Source organism: Penicillium paradoxum, assembly GCF_028828445.1.
Source record: "Penicillium paradoxum strain IBT 22861 chromosome Unknown utg000007l_segment0_segment0, whole genome shotgun sequence".
Taxonomy (NCBI): domain Eukaryota; kingdom Fungi; phylum Ascomycota; class Eurotiomycetes; order Eurotiales; family Aspergillaceae; genus Penicillium; species Penicillium paradoxum.
Window position 1 is genome coordinate 4,959,220 of NW_026643185.1, and position 21,275 is coordinate 4,980,494.

At 51.6% G+C, this 21,275-nt stretch overlaps 10 protein-coding genes across 10 annotated transcripts; 6 read left to right on the forward strand and 4 right to left on the reverse strand.

Annotated features, from left to right (window-relative positions):
- Positions 1–832: 832 nt before the first annotated feature.
- On the forward strand, positions 833–2,011 carry N7457_009347 (Ubiquitin supergroup; the record flags this gene model as incomplete). Its single annotated transcript, XM_057180390.1, has 1 exon — positions 833–2,011. One exon carries the CDS (start codon positions 833–835, stop codon positions 2,009–2,011), a length of 1,179 nt encoding a protein of 392 aa, XP_057028776.1.
- A 1,147-nt stretch (positions 2,012–3,158) lies between these two features.
- Positions 3,159–4,872, forward strand: N7457_009348 (uncharacterized protein; the record flags this gene model as incomplete). The annotated part of the gene is made up of 2 exons (XM_057180391.1): positions 3,159–3,254; positions 3,364–4,872. 2 exons carry the CDS (start codon positions 3,159–3,161, stop codon positions 4,870–4,872), a joined length of 1,605 nt encoding a protein of 534 aa, XP_057028777.1.
- Positions 4,873–5,982: 1,110 nt separating this feature from the next.
- Positions 5,983–6,419, forward strand: N7457_009349 (glutaredoxin; the record flags this gene model as incomplete). Its single annotated transcript, XM_057180392.1, has 2 exons — positions 5,983–6,133; positions 6,265–6,419. The coding sequence occupies 2 exons, from the start codon at positions 5,983–5,985 to the stop codon at positions 6,417–6,419; spliced, it is 306 nt and encodes a 101-aa protein (XP_057028778.1).
- Positions 6,420–6,721: 302 nt separating this feature from the next.
- Positions 6,722–7,975, reverse strand: N7457_009350 (chalcone isomerase domain-containing protein; the record flags this gene model as incomplete). The annotated part of the gene is made up of 1 exon (XM_057180393.1): positions 6,722–7,975. The coding sequence occupies one exon, from the start codon at positions 7,973–7,975 to the stop codon at positions 6,722–6,724; it is 1,254 nt and encodes a 417-aa protein (XP_057028779.1).
- Positions 7,976–8,675: 700 nt separating this feature from the next.
- On the forward strand, positions 8,676–10,100 carry N7457_009351 (iron-containing alcohol dehydrogenase; the record flags this gene model as incomplete). The annotated part of the gene is made up of 3 exons (XM_057180394.1): positions 8,676–9,023; positions 9,142–9,648; positions 9,729–10,100. 3 exons carry the CDS (start codon positions 8,676–8,678, stop codon positions 10,098–10,100), a joined length of 1,227 nt encoding a protein of 408 aa, XP_057028780.1.
- A 32-nt stretch (positions 10,101–10,132) lies between these two features.
- N7457_009352 (quinone oxidoreductase family protein) lies at positions 10,133–11,137 on the reverse strand (the record flags this gene model as incomplete). The annotated part of the gene is made up of 1 exon (XM_057180395.1): positions 10,133–11,137. One exon carries the CDS (start codon positions 11,135–11,137, stop codon positions 10,133–10,135), a length of 1,005 nt encoding a protein of 334 aa, XP_057028781.1.
- A 733-nt stretch (positions 11,138–11,870) lies between these two features.
- On the forward strand, positions 11,871–12,980 carry N7457_009353 (uncharacterized protein; the record flags this gene model as incomplete). Its single annotated transcript, XM_057180396.1, has 3 exons — positions 11,871–12,099; positions 12,169–12,541; positions 12,626–12,980. The coding sequence occupies 3 exons, from the start codon at positions 11,871–11,873 to the stop codon at positions 12,978–12,980; spliced, it is 957 nt and encodes a 318-aa protein (XP_057028782.1).
- Positions 12,981–13,235: 255 nt separating this feature from the next.
- On the reverse strand, positions 13,236–16,885 carry N7457_009354 (nuclear import receptor PSE1; the record flags this gene model as incomplete). Its single annotated transcript, XM_057180397.1, has 6 exons — positions 13,236–13,443; positions 13,509–15,580; positions 15,629–16,060; positions 16,119–16,294; positions 16,365–16,587; positions 16,703–16,885. The coding sequence occupies 6 exons, from the start codon at positions 16,883–16,885 to the stop codon at positions 13,236–13,238; spliced, it is 3,294 nt and encodes a 1,097-aa protein (XP_057028783.1).
- Positions 16,886–17,678: 793 nt separating this feature from the next.
- Positions 17,679–19,870, reverse strand: N7457_009355 (CBS and PB1 domain protein; the record flags this gene model as incomplete). The annotated part of the gene is made up of 4 exons (XM_057180398.1): positions 17,679–18,509; positions 18,560–18,654; positions 18,707–19,580; positions 19,658–19,870. 4 exons carry the CDS (start codon positions 19,868–19,870, stop codon positions 17,679–17,681), a joined length of 2,013 nt encoding a protein of 670 aa, XP_057028784.1.
- Positions 19,871–20,239: 369 nt separating this feature from the next.
- Positions 20,240–21,101, forward strand: N7457_009356 (40S ribosomal eS26 domain-containing protein; the record flags this gene model as incomplete). Its single annotated transcript, XM_057180399.1, has 5 exons — positions 20,240–20,291; positions 20,344–20,380; positions 20,580–20,707; positions 20,827–20,929; positions 20,996–21,101. Coding segments are annotated over 5 exons (426 nt in total), but the record flags the coding sequence as incomplete, so codon positions are not given.
- Positions 21,102–21,275: the final 174 nt, after the last annotated feature.

Genomic DNA, 21,275 nt, shown 5'->3' on the forward strand with positions numbered 1-21,275 from the left:
GATCGAACTGGAGACCTTCGGATAGCAATCTTGTTACCAAGACCATCATAGGAATATATATGAGACCAACGTCATAACCAACTAGACCACGAAGGCAGTGATGAAGTGACCGTTAGGCCACCTGATCAGATTATATTTTTGGCAGCGATATTTGGCTACATGAAGCATTACTATTTCCCGCACATAACTGTGAGACAAACCCGTAAGTCCACGGGTTAAGTTGCATGTAATGTCCACTAGCGACTTTTTTTTGACTATTTATTGCCCAGGATAGCAATATACCTAGATAACTGACCAGCAATTTATATCTATTTGTACTTATCTCTCTACCTACAACATAGGTCGGTACATACCGATTAAAAAAGGTGGGGAGCTGCTCAACCCCACGTTTTAGAGCGTGTATACATACGCCGATCAAGGTCAAATGGGGTTACTCGACGTGGCAAAAGAGCCTCTATCTTACAACAAATGAGGAATGGATCTCGCTAACGCCGGTGGCATCAAAAGTAGATCATGAAAAGAAAAGCATATGATCGTCCATAGCACAATATGTAATCTCAGGCCTCAACTGGAGACTGTAACTATCACCACATTTCCCGCTTATAGGAAAGGAAGGCATCGGTCGATGTACCCCAACCATTCTGAATGCCAAAATCCCAACATTCAAAAGGGCCGATCTGCAAGCAGACGAACCACTAGGCAGATACGCCCTGGGAGTACACAATTGTCCAATACGATGGCAAAAAAAGCACTCTCCGCCTTATCTGCCTATTTGGGACCACTGGGGGGCATGACTTCACTACCACCTGGTCCTTCTCCTCCACAGAGATCCATGACTCTACTGCCCCCGACTATCGCTCAGTCCACCTTGGGCGAGAAGTGCGCAGTCTACATAGATCACGTCACCGACATTATTCCCATTCACCTGCACTCCCTGCGCTCCCAACTGGATCCTATTCTCACCTACCTGTCCACCACACCCCTCGGTCCCCTTGCGCAAAAACTGCCACTCGCTGCCGAAGACCAACTCCCTGCCCTCCTAGCAGCTATCATAGTCTGCTTGTTTACTGTCGCTGCGATGAGTTGGCGCAACCCCTTTAGTATGCTGCGTCGCTCGCCGAGCTACGCTCCCGCCACAAACCCGCAGGTTAGCGATGAACACTTCAGCTATATCACCCCCGACGATATCGTGGACCCGCCCGTCGACGATACCGAGCCGGATATAATTGCCCTCCGCCACCGCGGCACCATCTACCCACTTCATTTCCGTGCCTACGCAATTGACGACGGCGTGCTGACCATCGGAGATCTACGAGAAGCTGCGGCCAAGAGCACGGGCGCCGGACACCCAGACTGCGTGAGACTGCTCTACAAGGGCAAGTTGTTGAAGAACAACACACGGACATGCAAAGCCGAAGGGATCAAGCAGCACTCCGAGGTGTTGTGCGTGGTTTCCGAAGTAGGAGCAGGCTCTCCAAGCGATGGCTCTGATGACAACGGACAGAACATCCCCGTCACCGCGTCAGCTCCAGTAGCTACACAGCCGTTCCACCCCAGTAGTGCAGAAGCATCATCACCTCCCACATCGAGTGGGAAGAACAAGAGCTCGAGAAAGAAGAAGAACCGCAACGGCAAGAAGTCACCCGTTAACGCAGAGCCCCCGGCCCCCCCTCGGCCGCCTCGACCTACCTCTTCTGGCCGTTCAGGCAACCCGGCACTAGCGCCTAACCTCAAGTTGTTCCATACCCCCTTGGACCAGGTCAATGCTTTAGCTGGATGGTTCAAGCAAGAGCTGGTGCCGCTTTGTGAAGAATACGTCCTGGATCCGCCTACCGACCCGAAGAAGCGGGATTATGATTACAAGAGACTGAGCGAGACGATTCTCGCACAGGTCATGCTGAAGGCAGATGGAATTGAGCCGGACCATGACATGGCACGTGCTGCGCGACGAGCCCTCATCAAAGATGCACAGGCGAGTCTCAACAAACTGGATTCAATTGCAAAGCTATAAGGGAGCTCACCGGTCGTTTCCTCTTGTTAATCTGCTCTGCATATTCTGCATAATATGGGATTCAAGTTTTGGGATATGGACATACGTTGTAGACATGTACAACAATCATTTATCTCGCACGGGGCACTGTTTTAGCGGTCAAGTTTCACTTTGCTAGGACCGGCCAACTCCTCGGGATGTTTCTTTGCATGGAGAGGATCGGCGTATATGCGATGTATCATCTTTGGGGTTGCCAAAGACTATGGAGTCAATCTGTCAAGAGTGATTTGCTGACATGTATGGAGTCCTTCCCCATACTCTGTACACATCTATTCCACCATCTATTCCCTTTTTTTATATATATTTCGTGTAAACATCAAGTGGGGGAGCTCAGCAGTCCCCCCTCGTTGCCGTTATTGTCTCGATCGTGATCAACATGTCCAGCTCAGGGGCAATGCACGGCCCAGGATTGAAAGCCGCGAGCATCCTCGGAATTTTCTTTTGCATTTTGGGTAGGATGTTGGGTACAATTATTGATTAATACAGGGAGTCAGATAGAGTCCGATAGACAGGGTCATCGGCACCGAAATCCGTCAAGAGGCCTCCATGTCCGTACGGAGTACTAAGACTGGGATCTAGGCTATTCTAGTCTTCTGGCTATTTCCAGGACTATTCCTAGTCTGGCTATCTTCCTCCTTTAGACGCTCCCTCTTTTTCTTCTAGAATTCCCATATTCCTCTTGACATTTCTGACATTCGTGCCATTTTCTATTTGAGCTTCATTTATTCGTATCCTCAATCACCCCGTGGTAATCCCCCCCTGTCTCAACCTCCGACGCTCCGAGTGGACCCCGCGAAACCTCGAGGAGTGCATTCCACCGGACCAATCCTCCAGCAGCCTTCACCTGTGGTGCTAAAGTCACCGACTGGGCTTAAGAACCCTGCAGTCGTGTACTTGCCACCGCAAGGTTCCTCGCTGTTGACAATTTTCTGCTTTCGGCTTGTGTATCCCCCTTACACACACTCTTACTCCACCTCCCGCCTCTGGATTCCAAGTGGAATGGCTTGATCCTACAAGCCAATTAACCCATTTCAATTTCGGCAAGCCCTTTTATTGAATCGGGTTTCAGCTGGACTGGCCTTTTTCCTCTCTGACAACAATCTCTGGGATGGCGGGCGTCGCTACAGCGGCATATTCTACAGATGCCTTAGCATCGCCCGTGGACGGCTCGCAATGGGAGTTTGCGGTGCCACTCGGGAATGAGGTTAGATGATCCTGTCTACCACCCCAGCTTTTAGCCTAATAGCTTGGGAATGTGAAAGAGAGAGTGTGAAAGAGAGCAACAAAGCGCTGATCCCTTTTTTCCCCCGCAGGAGCACCACCTCTCGAACTCACGCAACTCGCACGACTCGAATTCCATCCCAGCAAAATTTTCTCGACAGCATAACTCCAACGGTTCACGCAGTTCCTCGATCTCCCGCACTATCCACGCACATGAATCGCCGTATCTAACCTCCAACCGAGGCCGGAGAGAACATAGTCTCAATAGACATGGGAACGAAGTAAGCGGTATGCGAGAAGCTCCTGGAAACGATGCAGCCACTCGCAAAGAGCTCGAAGACGGTAACGACAGTCACAAGTTGCACTTGGACGGTCAGACAAGCCAGGAAAAGTGGATCCACCGAGACAAGCTAGCAAAGATCGAGAGCGAAGAGCTTCACCAGGCCGCTATTCTCTTCCAGCGACGGATGAGAGGGGAAAGCAAATCGAGTGCAGGACGCGGAAGGCACCATGATGCCCATCAGAACGCTGCTAATGGAACCGGTACGGCGACCTCACCAACTACAGAATACTCCGAACCATGGCCGGAAATGAAGGAAGAACGCGGCACTCGGGGCGTGAATAAAGAGGTAAAAGATGAAGACCGGCAGCACTGGGATCTCCGCCGACCGGAGGAGATTGCTGCGGACGATGCAGCCACTAGCCTCTACAGCAACCCAAGTCTTGGAAAAAGCGCCTCTCGTATACCCGTTTCTACAGTTAGCCCAGTTCCCGTATCCGGCGGCATGGGACGTGATTCTCGCAGTTCACGGAGCCGTGCCGCAACAGACGAAGACGACCGATCTTCCCGGAGCCGCAGAGCTAGCGAGCCTATTAATATCGAGCCCGATACTTCGACTCCTCCGCCAGGAAGTCGACCAGGTAGCCGGGGATTTAGCAACACCCCAATTACCTCAGGCAAGAAGATAGCAAAGACCGCGGGTTCTACCAGTCGAAAGACCTCTGCTCCCCCCGCAAGCAGAAAGACAAGCACTGCTCGCTCTCGTGCTGTATCCGGTAACACTACACAACGACCTACCACCCGGTCAGGCGAAAGCCGCCCTCCGACTGCGGCTAACCGACCTGAAGGAGACCCACCCTGGTTGGCAACCATGTATAAGCCCGACCCTCGCCTGCCACCAGACCAGCAAATGATCCCGACCGTCGCCAAAAAGATAATGCAGGAACAATGGGAGAAGGAAGGTCGGACACCGAACATATACGATCGCCATTTCGCGCCCCTCGCAGTAAATGCATACGATACACGACCCCCTGCTCCCACCAAGGTTGAGGATGAGAAGCTCGAACCGGAACCGGAACCGGAACCAGAATCACAGCCTGTTGAGTCTTTGCAGCTCGAAGAATTGCCACCTCGACCCCCGAAGAGCCCGGAACCGCCGCGCCCGAACACAAGTACAGGCTACAGCACTATGCCCAGGGTGCAAGATACTCCTCCAATGGGACTGATGCCTAACCCTAACCCCAATTGGAACCCCCCTGTTGTTACCGCGCAGGAGCTACCAAAGAAAGAGAAAAGCTGTGGATGCTGCATTGTGATGTGATGGGGTCGCACTCTCTCCACAACTTTCTTTCTTCAATCTCTATTCATCTCTAACATATGCTTGATAATTGCACATCTGCTTTATTCCCTTCTCTGTTTTCTTTTTTTCCAGCGTCTCCGGCGGGATGGTGTTCAGTCTGTTTTTTTTTCCCGTGGCTTTATATCCCGCAATTTAGGGCTATTTCCCCCCTTCGCCTTGAGTTCAATTTTCTGCAGACTCCCTTTTTAATCCGACGTCCTTCTTCAGCAACAGAGCATGGCTTTCTCCTTCCTTCTCCCATGCATCCATTCCTTGTCATTTCCCTTCTCTTCATCTCTGACCATCGCTCTTCCTATCGACATGATGAGAAGGAGCTTCAAAAGAACTTGTTCCAGATTGCAATGGGTAGGATGGGAACGAGGGGCTAGCCCCGAAAGGAATACGACTTGGAGGCTAATGCCTTTCGTTTCCTCTCCTATACCTGCCTCTGAATCTTCGACTCGACGCTCTCTTTTCTTGTTTCCAATCTTTTGGTTCCGCATTTCTCTCCGAAACATATTGAAGCCTCTTTTGCCATATTCCCAACCGTTCTTGCAAGCGCTTCTTTCTTCTCTCTCTTTTTTCCATCTTATCTGCCTGTCAGCAAGAGCAGCCAGGTATCTGGGTTCGCTCGCATTCCAAATGCCAGACTAGTCGTTTACAGGGCTAATCAGATATCAGGTTGAACCAATACATACCTGCACACAATTGCCACCTTTACTTGTAAGCATGTAGACAATCAAAATTCCTACATGTAGGCATTAGATTATTCCACGATCCAGAGCATTCTGCCTTGCAATCACCGGAACCTTCAAGAACCATTCTTGAAGATCGGGGCCTCAAAGGGCCCAGGGCCCCGGCCCCGGGGGAGCTCCCAAGCTGACAAATATCACCTGACATCATTGCCGCAATGTATCCCGCAATCTTGACCAAGCCAACCAATCCACGCTTCATCTTTATTTGCCTGACCCCGCCCGAATATTGCATATAAAGAGACCCTTCGCCTCGTCCCAGACCCAGCACAAACCGCCCACCATTTCGTCCATATTCACCCGTCTTTTCGGCTCCTTCGCCGGCCCTACTCCCGCCGCCATGTCCGCCGCAAAGACCCGTGCCCAGTCTCTCATCGATGAGAACGCTGTCATCGTCTTCTCCAAGTCTTACTGCCCTTACTGCAGCTCTTCCAAGAAGCTGTTGTCGAGCCTTGACGCCAAGTACACCGTCCTTGAGCTGGACCAGGAGGGTGAGTGTCTTTGTTTTGCTTCTGCGCATTGCGTGGATTCGCTATTCCTCGGATAAGAAGAGATCCTCTGGCTTCTCTTTCTTGATTTGTATACATCCCGCTGAGCAAATGCTAACGTGATTATCTTGCAGAGGAAGGATCCGCTATCCAGAACGCCCTCGCCGAGATCTCGGGACAGCGCACCGTGCCTAACATCTACATCAAGCAGCAGCACATTGGTGGTAACTCTGATCTCCAGGCCAGGAAGGACCTGAAGCAGCTGCTCCAGAATGCTGGTGCGCTCTAAGCGGTGATACCGCGGGAATTTTCCCGAGGTCCGATACTCGAACATAGTTTATTATTTTACAGCCATTTACCATCTAGAGGTCTCCTCGATTTTCTTTTTCTTTTGTCCACTTTGATCTAGTAGATCTACACAATGCAAGAGTACGTTGAACTTGGAATTTAACCACTACCATTTTCCGAGGTTAGATGCGTATTTTGAAGAGTATTGCCATGCGGTTCTGGGAGTATTTTGTAGAGCCTGGGGAGAAACGGAAAAGCGACGACCTAACGTACAGGTATGATGATACAACAAAATTAAACCTTTTAGATAACCTTCTGCACAACTGTTCCGAGCGGCCTCTCGACAATCGACATCAATCCATCAACAACGCTCTTGCGAGCTCCCTCACTCGAAACAGTCTTGCCAGCAAGATAATTCAACCAAACAAGACGACTGATCCGCTCATCCGCAACACGTCCCATCCACTTCACGGGCTTATCAGCGCCGGGTTGGAAAAGCGCATCCAAAGCGCCCTGCGCGTCCCGCATCAAAACAAGTGTCTGTCCCTTCGGCACAGCCTTGCCCTTGCCGGACCCGAACACTGCCTTGAAATCATTCATCGAGGTTCCAAAGCTCTCATCCTGGAACTCGCCATCGCCAGCGGCAGACTTCTTTGCCTGTGCGCGCGCAGTGATACCGCGCACCCATCCGTCGCGCAGATGCATGAAATCGGTGTTACGGGTGGGCACGATGCGGAATGCAGTGCGGATTCCGTTATCCTTCAGGATAGCAGACCAGGCGGCGTCACCGCGCTCGGCATCGAGGAGGAGCTCCTTGAGCTGCTGGCGTTCGAGGGAAACGAGGGAGGTTGCGGCATCAGCGCCAGCACCGGAGATGGCAGCATCGGCTTCGGAGGAGGGCGGGTGGACTGCTGTGCGGAGGAGGCGCTGCTGGAGGTCGGTGATGTCGGATTTCGCGACGTACAGGCCGACCACGTAGACTTCGATTGAGAGGAAGGAGACGGTGCGGACGCCCAGGCCGAGGAGTTGGTATTCTTCGCCTCTGGATGGGGCGAGCTCGTCGCCGGATTGCTTGCCTTCTGTTGCCTCGGAGGTGGGGAGGCGGATTGTGCTGGGGAAGTGAGGGATTGTGCTTGTTCCTGTTGGCACTTGCTCGAGTCCGTCTTGGCCTTGGATTGTTATTACGGATGGGCCGCCGTTTGTGAAGCCGACTGGTCCGTCCATGCGCAATGCGCCGCTCTTTGGGGGTGTGGGGGTGGCCTTGTCATCTTTGGTTTCGATTTCGTTGAGTCCGAAGACGTCGAGCTTGATGACGCCGTAGAGACCTGCTGCGCAGGTGATGATGCCGGCTCCGGACAGGATCATCTTCCGCTGGGCTTGAGAGGCATGCTGGAGATCCGCGGCGGCGGATCCTCGGGAGCGGAGAGGGTTGTTGGTTGCATTGGAGCGGAGTGTGGTAGTGGAGAAATGGCGGGAGGACAGGCGTGTCGTGCGTATTTGTTGCCGGCTGAGGCATTGGTAGGCCCGCCAGGGGCTTTGACGGAGTGTAGAGGCCATTTTGAGCTTGTTTCGTTTGATGAGGAATGTCAACGGCAGGATTGGCGGTTGGTGACGGAGAGTGTGGGGATGCACGTGATATGGTATGATCTACATCGCATCTTCAGTCTCGAAACGTACATCCATGTACTCTGTAGGTATACGAGTATTATTGAGTAGAAGTCTGTCCCGAGATCCGGAGAAAAATTAATAGCACTGATGGCTACGGAGCTTCAGAATACCTTCACAACCACCTATATATGAGAGGCGCCTCTCGTCATTGCCTATACATACATCCTTCGATCCCAAAATGCCTACTCTGATGACACTGGAAGAAACGCCAAAGAATATGTATACCAAAAGAGATACTCAGAACCAAATATTTAAGATGCTGTTAAGTGGGAACTTAATAAATGTACTTTATATCATCCCGAACTATATCTTTTGCAGTGTGGTCGCGGACCAAGCAAGCACGCAGAATATAGATGAATGGACAGGTTCAATGTTGAAATTGCGACCAGACAAGTAATCGAGGGCCCTCATGTCTATCTAGGTACGTAAATACATCAAGCCAGTTCATAATACAAGCATCAACCAGCACAGCGGACCTCGGCAGCCCCGCCTTCCAATTATAAATCTACCAGGCCATGCTCTTTTCCAGACTCTTGGTTTACCATCCCTATTCGTTTAGACAATATTTGATATCGTGATCTGTTATATCATGTCTGAAGAAACAGTTCGACCTGCCTTCGAAAGCCGTGAGCGCCCAATCCTTTCCTATGGCATTGCCTTCCCCGCAGCCACGGCCTCCCATGTCACGCACACCTTCAAGGCCTCCCGTGTATATGTCATCTGCTCTGGATCACTGGCCCGAAAAATAGATGTTATAAGCCAATTGGAGGATGCTTTAGGACCAGAGAAGCTGGTGGGACATTGGATTGGCATGCGAAGCCATACCTTGTGGTCGGAGGTACTGCAAATTACCGAAGAGGTTCGGACTGTGCATGCCGATCTGCTCTTGACTGTTGGAGCTGGGAGTTTGACTGATGGTGCCAAGATCATTGCATTGGTTAGTATTTTTGTTTTGCTGTGGAATCCGTTGGGTTTTGCTTTTCTTTCATTCCCTGTTCATATACTGTCTCAAGGATCATAAGTAGTTATTTATGGTCAACCTAACGTATTTTTAGGCCCTAGCAAACCAGGTCAGCACACCAGAAGAGCTTGAAACCCTTGCACAAGGTCCCAAAAAGCGATCAGACATCAAAGCACCAACTCTCCCGATCATCTCTGTGCCAACATCCCTCTCCGCGGGCGAGTATTCCAACTTTGCAGGTGGCACCGAGGACCATTCAAAGCGCAAATACAGCTTCCAATCACCGACCCGTGGACCCGAGCTTGTGATTCTAGATTCAGAGCTGGTCAAGACCACTCCTGATTCAGTCTGGCTCAGTTCTGGTGTACGCGCAATTGACCACTGTGTTGAAACTCTCTGTGCTGTAGTCGGTACAACAACAAAATCAGACGAGTTGGCCCGTCGTGCGCTGAGTTTGCTGGTCCCTGGTCTCTTGCGCTGCAAGAAGGACCGCAGAGATAGCGATGCACATCTGCAATGTCAACTTGGATCAGTAGATGCCATGGCAGCCTTTACGAGTGGATCAAGTGAGTTAGGCGCTAGTCATGGGATTGGACACCAGGTATGCATTTCTGCTCTTTCAATTGTCATTCAAGATGCACAGATCTTCCGAAACACTGATTCTGACTAACCTTCACCCAGCTGGGTCCGTTGGGTGTTGGCCACGGTGAGACTAGTTGCATCTTGCTTCCTGCTGTCTGTAAGTTCAATGCGAAATATGATGCCAACCGTGAGAAACAAGCCAGCTTGCGCCAATTCCTGATTCAAGACCCGGTTGTCTCAAGAGTGCTACGTAAACGCTTGGTTAACTTGGAAACATCCGACTTGGGCGACGTTTTGGATGCCATTGTTCGCGAATTGGGAATGCCTCGTACTCTGAGCCAGGTCCATGTAGGCCGAGACCAGTTGGATGCTCTAGCAGAAAATAGCCTACACGACCGATGCTGCAAGTCGAACCCGGTGCCACTGGAGGAAAAGTCTCAGGTACTGGAGATTCTGGAGATGGTGGTTTAAACGAAAGCGTGAAACAACAATTATATCATTTTTCACACTCGTGCCATTTCAATGACCACCTTCTCCCCAGCCTTCCTGTAGCCATCTTCAATACTATCCTCCAATCTTACCCTCTTAAACCCTCCCTCATCTTGCGCACCAAGTAAACCCTGTTCAATCCACTCACCGAGGTTTCTCAGAAGCCCGGCCGCACCCTCAATAGACAAGCTGACAGAATTGCACCCAACTAGCATCAATTCTCTCCGATAAGCCTGGAAGATATCAAAAGACAACATCTTGCTGACATCCCCTCTTGGCGCAGCAATCCACGCATAGCGACCCCTTCGAGCCAACTGCTCAATCGCCGCACCCATCAAAGCAACATTACCAACAGTATCAATGACGACATCCACACCTCTCCCCCCAGTCAACTCAGCAACTTTCAATGCAAGATCTTCAGCCGCCTTCTCCCCAGCCAAAATCACATCCGGCTTCGCCTCCACCCGCCGCGCAGCACTCAGCACCCGCTTACAGCCCATAGCTTTCGCAATCTGCACAGCAGCAGAGCCAACAGCCCCCGTCGCACCAATGACGAGAACGACATCATCATTAGTGACCTGTGCCTTCTGTAGACAGACCAATGCCGTCGTGAACGGAACACCGACAGTCGCGGCTTGCAGAAGTGATAGTGAGGTTGGTTTTTCAACCAGCGCCTCTAGCGGTATCAGGCAGTACTCCGCGTGGACTCCGTCAACAGTGAAGCCCAGAGTTGATCCACTGGTCCCGTAAACTTCTTTGCCAATCCAGGCTTTTGATGAGCTTGTCTCGTCGGCTGTGTCGACTACTACGCCTGAGAAGTCTCGCCCTGGTACGCGTGGGAGCGTGGTGGAGGGGAAGAGGCCTTGTGCATTGAGTCGGTCCGATGGATGGATGCAGGCGTAGTGGATTTTGACTAGTGCATGGCCTGGTTTGAGGGTTGGGATTGGTAGAGTGCTCAATGATAGTGTGGGGGTGGAGCTTGTGGAGGTGATTTGGAGGGCATTCATTCTGTTGGCCATTGTGGATGGCTCCTAGATTGAATAATTGGGATTGAGGGTTGGGATTGGGAGGATTTATAAGAACCGTTGAGATGTTGCAGTATAGTTGGATGCGGTATCGGCCCCCATTTGGAGTCCTTATAATGGGGGTTGTGATCCACCTGGACAAGGCCGACCTCGGAAGTTCTCCCGCGTTTGAGATGACTTCAAATGTTATGCTGGTCTGGTCGTCGTATTGATGTTTATATCATTTAGATGTTTTTTCGGACTCAGATCTGGGTTATCGCCCGATTTGAATCTGAACGCGTAGATATCAGACCCCAGAGCGTGATGAGAGGCATTGGAAGAATGTGGGCTTGAGGCCTTGTGCCTCAGCTTCCTCATCGTGAGACTGCGAGAGTTGAAGCCATTCAGAACAAGGAAGAAGAGTGACATCCTAGATGAGACAATCTGGAAGACCAAGATACTTCAAGACGAAGTTAGAGCCGATGTCAGGGAGCGGACAAAGAGCATCTATATAGTCTCAATATCCATGGATTCCTGCAATTGATCCTCTAAGCCTGTTATAAGGTCCTATCTAGATATGATCCAGAGGTAGAACACCCTGAAATAGAATACATATCGCCCTGACCTTGTGGAAGCCTTCAGAAATGGGGCATTGAATCGTATTGATAAGCAACCCCCACACCCCACATTCCACCGCGTATATAGAGCCCTCAGTCTACACTAAAACACCCCATTGCTAAACTCCACCATGTCTCTCGCCAAGAACATCCTCCTATTCGGCGCGACGGGCAACATCGGCTCGTTCATTCTGGACGCCATCCTCTCCAAGCGGTCCCAATTCGGCCGCGTCGCCATCTTCACTTCCCCACATACAGCCGAAAATAAGGCCTCACAGCTAAACAAGCTAAAGGAGCAAGGCGTCGAGGTGATCGTAGGCAATGTCGAAGATGAAAATGCCGTCAAGGCAGCATACAAGGGTAAAAACTGCCTCTACCAACATCAAATCTGCCCAGCCACAAAAAACAAAAGCTAATCACGCAATGTAGGAATCGATACTGTAATCTCAGCTCTGGGTCGTAATGCCCTGGCCCAGCAGATCCCGCTTATCCGCCTGGCAGCTGCCAGCACCAGCGTGAAATGGTTCTTGCCCTCTGAGTACGGCACAGATATCAAGTATGGGCCGGCTTCGGCGAATGAGAAGCCGCACCAGCTGAAGCTGAAGGTGCGCGCGTATATCGAGAACGAGATCTCGCGTGACGACCTTGCCTACTCGTATGTGGTTACTGGTCCGTTTGCGGAGATGTATCTCAATCTCATGCCTGGGTTGGAGGAGGCCGGTGGGTGGGATGTTAAGAAGCGGAAGGCCGTCTTGCTAGGCGAGCAGGGAGCGGGGGATATTAGTTTGACGACGATGAAAGAGTAAGATTCTTCTCGTTACCTCTTTCTTTCTCGGAGCTTTTGTTTCGTTGGAACGAGTGGATCATAGGCTGACTATTCTACTAGCGTTGGAACTCTTGTCTTGAATACTCTGCTTCATGCTTCGGTTGAGACGCGCAATGCTGCTTTGTGCGTCAATTCATTCACTACGAGCCCTGATCAGATTCAGGCGGAATTTGAGCGCCAGCTTGGTGGTCAGTCGTGGGATGTGTCTCGCGCATCGCTGGCAAAGTTGCGTGAATCGGAGGCGGCGGCGTGGGAGGCTGGGAATCCCGCGGCTACTGTGTTGACTTTGCGTCGGATCTGGGGTGAAGGTGGCACGCTGTATGCAAAGCGGGCTAATGAATTAATAGGAGAACCTAAGGTGATGGGGTTGGAGGAGGTGGTTGCGAATGAGATCCAGAGGGTATCAAAGCTGTGAATGTAGATAGTTTTCCGATTGGTTCTTCATAGCCACACTGGAAAGGCCAGTATGCGATCTACTTGGATATGGTTCACATAGTGGAATCCAACGTCTAAAGCTCATGGCATTCATACGTAGGAGATAAAAATTAACGAAACATGTCGGGGGTTCAGGTAACATCAGATTTCACATGATCGAGGGGAATGATTTGGGGAAATAATAAGAAAGAAAGGGCATGAAGCTCTACCGGATATAAAACAAAAGGTTCGAGCTTTATTGGAAGAACTTGCGCACGCGCTCCTGGCTGGCTGGGTCGACGGAAGCCAGGATCTGGTCTGCATTTGCACCGGTCACTGCCACCAGTTGCTTGGCAGATGTAGCCACCCGGGTAGCAGTCTGGCCCTGCAGGGTAGCCGCCTCAAGGGCCTGCACGATGAAACCAAAGACACGGTCAGCCTTGGCAAAGACAGCCGGGTTTTGCCTGGAAGTAGAATAATATTAGTATATGTATCAAGCAAAATGTTGGTACGGATCGAGGAAACATACTGGTCAATCAGCTGTGCGACAAAAGAATAAGCGTAGGGAGCAGCCTCTTCGTCGTAGGTAATGGGCAACGTCTCAATCCAGTTAGTCACGACATCCTGGGGAGCCTGAACCTTGGACGGGTTGTAGTGCAGAATCTTCGCGATACTGGCAGATGCATTCTCAGTTGCGAAGACATTCTCCTCTGTACGAGACTGCGCGTGCTGTGTAATCTGGAATAGGCTGGGAAGACTGGCTGCCACAAAATCGCTCCATGCGGCACCGCCCTTCTGAGCAGCCACACCCACTCCGTATGCTGCTGCCTGACGGTTGGCAGCATTCTCATCTTGCAATCCGGATGCCAAAGGCTGCATGATGTGATCCTTGAATGCCCATGACTCTTCGCCACAGAACTCAAGCACATCATCCATGATGCAAAGAGCCCATTGCCGCTGTGTGGGATCTTGGCTTGTGATGAAAGCATCATAGAATGGAACAAGTTGTTGCCAGGTTGGCAGGAACGTGTTGCCCTGATTCTTGAAAATAGTGTGGAATGCCTTGTTCATATCACTCAGCAAGTTTTGGTCATCCTCAACTGCATACTCGAAGTCAAGGTTCTCCTCGTCGCCGTCCTCGAGCTCAGCCTGCTCCTCCAACCGCTGCTTCACGCGCATCTGGTAATCTTCAAGAGTAGACTTGGCCGATTCAATGAACGCCTGCAAGTGCTGAGGCGTGAGGGAGTTTCTGCCAACGACCTCTACTGACTCGTAGAAGCACTGGTACATCTCAGCCAGCGTATCGACAGTCGGCTCAGCGCTCAGAACCTCGATGATCTTTTCAGCCACCTTGTTCCACATTTCAGCGAAGCCCTGTGATTGGCCACCGTGGGCCTTCTTGTAGGAGTTAAGCAGCTGGGGGATCAGCTTGGCAGCTGACACCCGCACAGGATCGTGGAAGAAGAAAGCAAGACCGGGAACCGCAATCTTCTCCATGGTTTCCAGAACGTAAGGCTCGAAGTTTTGCTCGAGAATCTGCGCATAAATGGTGATCAATTCAATAGCGGTGTTCTTGTCCTCCAGAGCACTAGTCTTGATGCCGATGATCTTGCCCTTAAGTGGCACCAGCTCCCAGCCGTCATCCTGCTCAACCTGTTCGATCTGATCCTCGTCATCGAGCAGCTGAATATCAGCCTTAGCAGCAGCCACAGTCAGAAGAGGAGGCATGACACCGGGGAGATAAGGCACGAAGTCTTGGCCTAGAACACGGCACATGCGGCCCCAGCAGTGAAGGAGGTACTGTGATTGTGGGTCGTCGGCGTCGACAATGTTCTGTTGAATGTTGCCGAGAATCTGGACAAGGTTCAGGGCATCCTGGCCCATCTTCTCCTTACCAACAGCCAATGCAATCAGAGTAGCACACTCCATGGCTTTAGCACGGAGAAGGCGGTACTCCTTACCCTGCTCCTCCTTAAGGACGTTGAGCAGAAGAGGCATCAAAGTGGCATAGTATTGATCGAAAGCGGTCTCAGCGGAATCGGCAATGGTTGCAATAGTGGACAGGGCCTGCTCCTGCAAATAACGCTTAGGGCTGCGCAAAAGGTCCAGCAGATGGCTGAGAAGGTTTCCGAGATAAGGCTCCAGAGTGCTGCGCTCTGCTTCCTCGCAGAAGTTGACAAGAGCGGCAGCGGCGTGTGACTGCACACGAGGCTCGGTAGAAGCGAGAACGGGAATAATGTTGGTGAGGACGATATCGTGGTACTTCTCCTGCATAGTACCAGCAAAGTCGGTACTCATCTGACCAAGGGCGTTGCAGCCTGCATAACGAACTCGTGGGTGGGGGTCTCGGAGGGCCGGAACGACCAGGGCCAGAACTTGGTCTAGCTCGCCGACCATCAGGTCACGACAGCCCTCAGAGATGGCGGAGATGGCCATCAGAGCAGCGTGGCGATCGCGCCAGTTAGTTGATGACATCATGCGAGGAATCCAAGAGAATGCGGGCTGAAGAATGGCCTGTCCACCCAATTTGTTGGCGAGACGATCCATGCACTGTTCACCAGCAATGTGGTTCAGGTCGTTCTCTTCAGGTTCGAGCTGTGGCTAGAGTCAGCGATACGTCAATTGTGACAAATAAGATATCGAACTTACATCCTCAGACGCGTTCCATTCCTCCGCATCGTCGTCATCCGCACCGACATCGGTCATCAGGCTCAGACACTGTGTGACCATCTCCTGTGCGAAATCCGACTCCTTTCTACACATATTCGGGGCGTAATCGGCAAAGGTGGCCATAAGCTCGAGTGCGTTCTGGCGCACCTGATCGCTGAGCTCCTTGTCAGCAATGACACTGATGCTGAACTTGACCAAGTTGTTGAACATGGCCCTGAACATCTTTGGGCTGATTTCAGCCAACTCAATCAGGGCGAGCAGTGCTGAGGAAAGCTCCTCGCTGTCGGAGGACTCCTTCAACGGAGGGAGGATATTGAGGAGATCGGGCATGAGGCCGAAGAATTTGGGCTGGGACTTCTTGGAAATCGACCGGAACAAAGACGCAAAGGCCTCCATAGCGGAAATTCGCACCTGGTGAAATCGTCAGCACTGACCTCAAAGTACGTAACTTAAACCCATCGTAACATACAGAAATATTATCATCCTTGAAGCCCTTGGTGAAAACACCCACGACAGCCTCTTCGTGCTGTCTCTCAATGATACCGGGGGTGGTTGTGAACACGCGATATGCGGTTTCCCGCAGGCCCGAGTCGGGGTTCTGGCTGGCCTGGAAGAGGACACCGAGGAGTTCAGGCCACTGTTCTCCTACAGATCATAGTTGAGTTCATCAGCATCCACAATCCGAATTCCATCTGGGGCAGTTCGAAGGACATACCATTGTCGGTGTATTGCCGAGCCACCTCAGCCAGTGCGTCTCCAATTTTCTTGCGTACGTCTGTAACAGTCTCGCTCGTTAAGCAGGCCACCAGCTTCTCACGAATGGCGACTCGCTGCTCAGTGGGGAGGCTCGAGAAAACCTCCTTGGCGTCGCCTGAGGCAGGGTCCTTGCGGGTCTTTGTTGCGATTCTCCGGAAAAGCACAGCGGAGAAAGCACGTGTCTGCCAGTGACAGTTTCTCGTTAGCTTCGATTTGAGAACAAAGTAAAGGCTCTTCTGGTGATTCGATCTTCTGAAACACTCCTTCCAAGCACCCCTAGAGTCGAGTGGGACTTACTATCGTGTCATCTGCACCTCCAAGCTGCTCTGCCAATCCCATCAACAAGACATCTGGTCGATTCTGAACCCAGTCGTTATTGAGCTGGTCTTCCGCCTGGGATCTAACGGCATTGTCCGGGGTGCTCAAGGCGCGGAGCAGCTGAGAAAGCGCGGTGTGGATTTCGGGGGGTAGAAGGGACATGTTGGGCGTGTCTGTTCCCAAGTTCCAGACGATCCAAGCAACCCAGTTCTTTCAACCCTCGTAGAAGTAATTTGGTGGGGGAGAGGGGTGGAACGAAGGAGAGGAGTTTTGTTTTTGGTGGGGCGGGGAGAAAGGGAAAAAAGAAGAATTTCTGATTAGGAGAGCGATAGATAGGCCCTCGAGGAAGTGAAGAAGAATGAATGTGCCACTGCAATCACCGCAACAAGTGGTGGAATTTGACAGAGGGCGCCGAGGGTTGCAGATTGGATTCCTTCTTGACAAAGACTGATCTTTCACTATCAAAATAAATTCCAAGGACACTTCAAAGAGCCCGTAGTGACGATGATGCAGTCGGGCGCTAAGCCGAATACAGTAACTTTCAGGCAACTAGGCCACAGGATCTGAACCGACATGACTATAAAACGGACTATAAAAAGGACTATAAGAAGGACTATATACATAATGGGAACATGGTCGATCGCGTCAAAGGACTGTTTCTAGAGAGACACCAGCCATAAGCACCTAGTTAACGCGGGTGGCATTCAGCCAAGGTCTATCTTGAAGAATTATTTGCATTGAAGGCTAAACTGAGGCCGCAACTGCTCACGTGAACAGCGGTATCTTGACGCGACATGAATATCGATATTAGAAAGAATGGGTATGCAACACTCCGGACAATCAAAGAAGTTTACTCCGCTCTCTCAGGAGGTGTGATAACCAAGGTGAATGAGACAAAGGGAAGTATTTGGAGACGAAAGGAGAGATTTGGGAATAGCGCCGAGGCCAAATTTATTTAGCGTCCACTGGGACGGCTGAGGATGAACACACCTGCAATGACCGCAGCTAGGGTGACAATGGCACCGGGGAGCAGCAAATCGTTGGGCACGCCAGCGATCAATTGCTCGTCTGGAGAGTGAGCGGACATAGCTTGTTGCTGCGGCCGGACCTTGCTCACAACAGATTCTTCTGGTGCAGGTTCCTCAGCGAGGGTCTGCTCCTCGACAGGAGTCACAATTTTGACATGTTGTTGGGATTCAACGGGAGCAGCAATGGGTGGCTGGGCGGGGTCGTGAACAAACAAATCGACCTTGTCGCGGTCAGCACGACGAGCCAGATCGATGGCATCTGTCATATCCTGGTCCGTAGTGATTGAGACGGTATCCCCTTCATTGTCCAGGTAGCTGAGCGCATATCCAGTATTGCTTAGGCAGCCCTCCTCAACCGTAGGCACACCTCCAACTGCCTCGACTTCCTTACCAAGCTTCGCTGTGACCTGCGACACAAGGTCGGTAACACCGCTGGTGGTGAGTACATTCACACGGTGTACTCGGCCGCCAGGAGCCTTGAACTTGAAGGGGAATGGTGTAGGAGGAGCTGGTTCTGCTGGGTGGTGCTGGGAGATAACTTCTGAGTGCTCGTCACCGTGGTGCGATGCAGAGTCGTTGGGAAGAAGACTGTTGTCGTAGCCCGAGCGAGTGAGATCGGGGCTCACCACAGAGCGGTGTGGGGTGTGAGGCTGATGGCTTTGGCTGCCAGAGATCATAGAGTCGGACTCGTGATCCATAGACAACCAGAACTTGTTCCACGCGGGACCCTCGTCGTCTTGGGTTGACATGGTATTGATCTACATGCATGAGTGAAACGAGCTTCAAAAGTGAGACCTGCCAAACATACCTGTTCAAGAGTGGCATATGTGAGCTTCAAGACATCCACCATGCCGACAATTTCACCACCCTCGTTCATCACGGGTAGATTGAGGTAGTGGCCATCTGCTGCGGAGTTAGCATCCTCTAGATTTGGTTACAGAAGGGAGGAACCGACCATGCATCTTGCGAAGCGCAGCCTGGATACTCATATCCGACGGGGCAAAATCGGGGTGGGGAGTCATAACACGGACAACACTGCAAGTGGAAGGGTCAAGGCCGGGAGCAATGACACGAAGAACAATATCCTTGCTAGTAAAGATACCGGTGATGGAGCCTTGGTCCTGAACCAGCAGAGCAGTAGTGTGGTGTTCCTTCATCAAAGCCGCAGCCTCCTTCACTGTGGTGCGAACAGAAACAGTGACGGGCGGCAAGCCATCCAAGACGGTCTCAAGGGTCGGGCCGGACATCTTCGACCGCAATGCTTCCACATATTGGATGACCTGCTGGGGTTGACTAGAGCCAAGTTCGGTCTGTACACCCTCCAGCGCGTCATAAAGTTTGCGAGAAGAACTGTACGCACGTTCCAACTTCTCCATAGCATCATAGAAACACTTGGTAATATCCAAAACACCGGAGATGTCCTGGTTCTCGTCCATGACAGGCAAATGTCTGAATCCTTTTCGCACCATAAGGTCGAGTGCGTCGGTCGCACTGGTATCCGTTCTTGCGCATAGGGGGTTTTTGGTCATGATCTCAGCAACGGAGACATCTCGCGCCTTTAGGCCCATTCCAATGACTCTGAAAGCCAAATCCTTGGCAGTGAAGATACCCGAAATTCGCTCGTTGTCGTCCGTGACCAACACACAGTCCTCTCTCTTGGCCGCCATGAGCTGTGCAGCCTCTGCAATGCTCATGGCGGGCTTGATCTGGAGAGCCTGACTTGGCTTTAGGGCGAGGACGGTACCAGGGGGAGCCTTGCGGGAGCTTCTCGATTTTGCTGGAGCATTCCTCTTTTTGCTGAGGTCGGCCTCCATTTTGCGGCGGATAGCCTTGTGTCAAAGTTAATAAAAAGTCAAAGCTCAAATTTGGCATCAGGAGATTCCCCATATAAGCTCTCATGACGTACCTCATCGCGTTTCGACTGGTTTTGTCGCTGTCTGCTACTTGCGGCGCTCATTGTGCCACTTCCAACTTCACTTGAGGGGGTTTGGGTTGTAGCAGCAGTTTCTGGTCGGGGTCGGGGGATGTGGGAAGCTGTGGGATCGTTTCCGAAGTCGGGCAGCCTTCCTCTCCCGATTGTTTGATTGGGCTTTCCCCGAAAAGTACCAGTGGCCGACATACTGATTATGCCAAAAGGGGAAAGTCTCACTGAAAAATGGACGGAGGGGAGGACACAAACAAGACAAGGATGTCAAGTTGTGAGACTGGTATGGGAGAGATAGCAAGGAGAATTCCTGGCAAGAGCAGGAAAAAATGGGCAGTTCAATAGTCGATCCTAACAGGGGTGTTCGTATGAGCAGCCGTAAACATGAATGATACGGTACGATCCGGGCACTAGTCTCAATTGGGCAGAGGTGCTGGTCGTGACTCGGACCACGTGATGCACGTGATTCCGACTTATTTTCGCCTGACCTTTGAGGCATCAGCCCCGTGACCCATCTCGCTTAAGGGCTTAGGGCTACCCGCACAACGCAATCCCAATCCATCCCGAACGAGACTGTGTGAGCGAGCTTCGACAACCCACTCCCGACAAGTCAACCGTACGCTATCTACCCCCCTTTCACCCACAGACCAATATCTGACCACCTACAGAACAAACCGTCAAAATGGTCAAGAAGAGGGCGAACAAGTAAGACCAACACCCCCATCTCGGCGAAGCAGTATCCCATTCGACATCTCCGCAATGACGCCGACGGAAGCGCACACGACATATATACACCAACAACATCGAAAACCGCGACCTACGCACATTGCCGGAAACGATGAATGGGAGACTGGATTCGATCGATTTGCAATCTCAGGGGCACGGTAACTAATGGATTTAATAGCGGTCGCAACAAGAATGGCCGCGGCCACGTCAAGCCTGTGCGCTGCTCCAACTGCGCCCGCTGCACCCCCAAGGACAAGGCCATCAAGCGCTTCACCATCCGCAACATGGTCGAGTCCGCTGCCATCCGTACGTGACAACTTTCCCGACACCTCGAATCTACGCCAAGATCCCGAATCTACCGCTGCAGATCCATTCGAGGAAGTTCCAATATCGAACCAGTCCAACTAACAATCTCCGCTCTACAGGTGATATCTCCGAGGCCTCCGTCTTCGCTGAGTACTCTGTCCCCAAGATGTACCTGAAGCTCCAGTACTGCGTGTCCTGCGCCATCCACGGAAAGATCGTCCGGTACGTTTCCACCGATTCTTCGCAATATTCAAATTCGCCTATCATATACTGATTTCTGGTCTATAGTGTTCGCTCCCGCGAAGGCCGCCGCAACCGTGCTCCCCCTCCCCGCATTCGCTTCAACAAGGACGGCAAGAAGCTCCAGCCCCCTTCTGCCGCTAAGGCTTTGTAAGGAGATGAATGTCGCATGACGAACAAAATAAAATGGAACTAGTTTGAAATGAATTCTTTTATTTTGTCTTCACTCTTCGCATTGGTGTTCTTGTCGACCGGATCGCAGGGGTGATGCTCGGTCCCGAAACTGCCGGCCATGCTCCTACACAGGATGAAAAAGACGACACCAGTT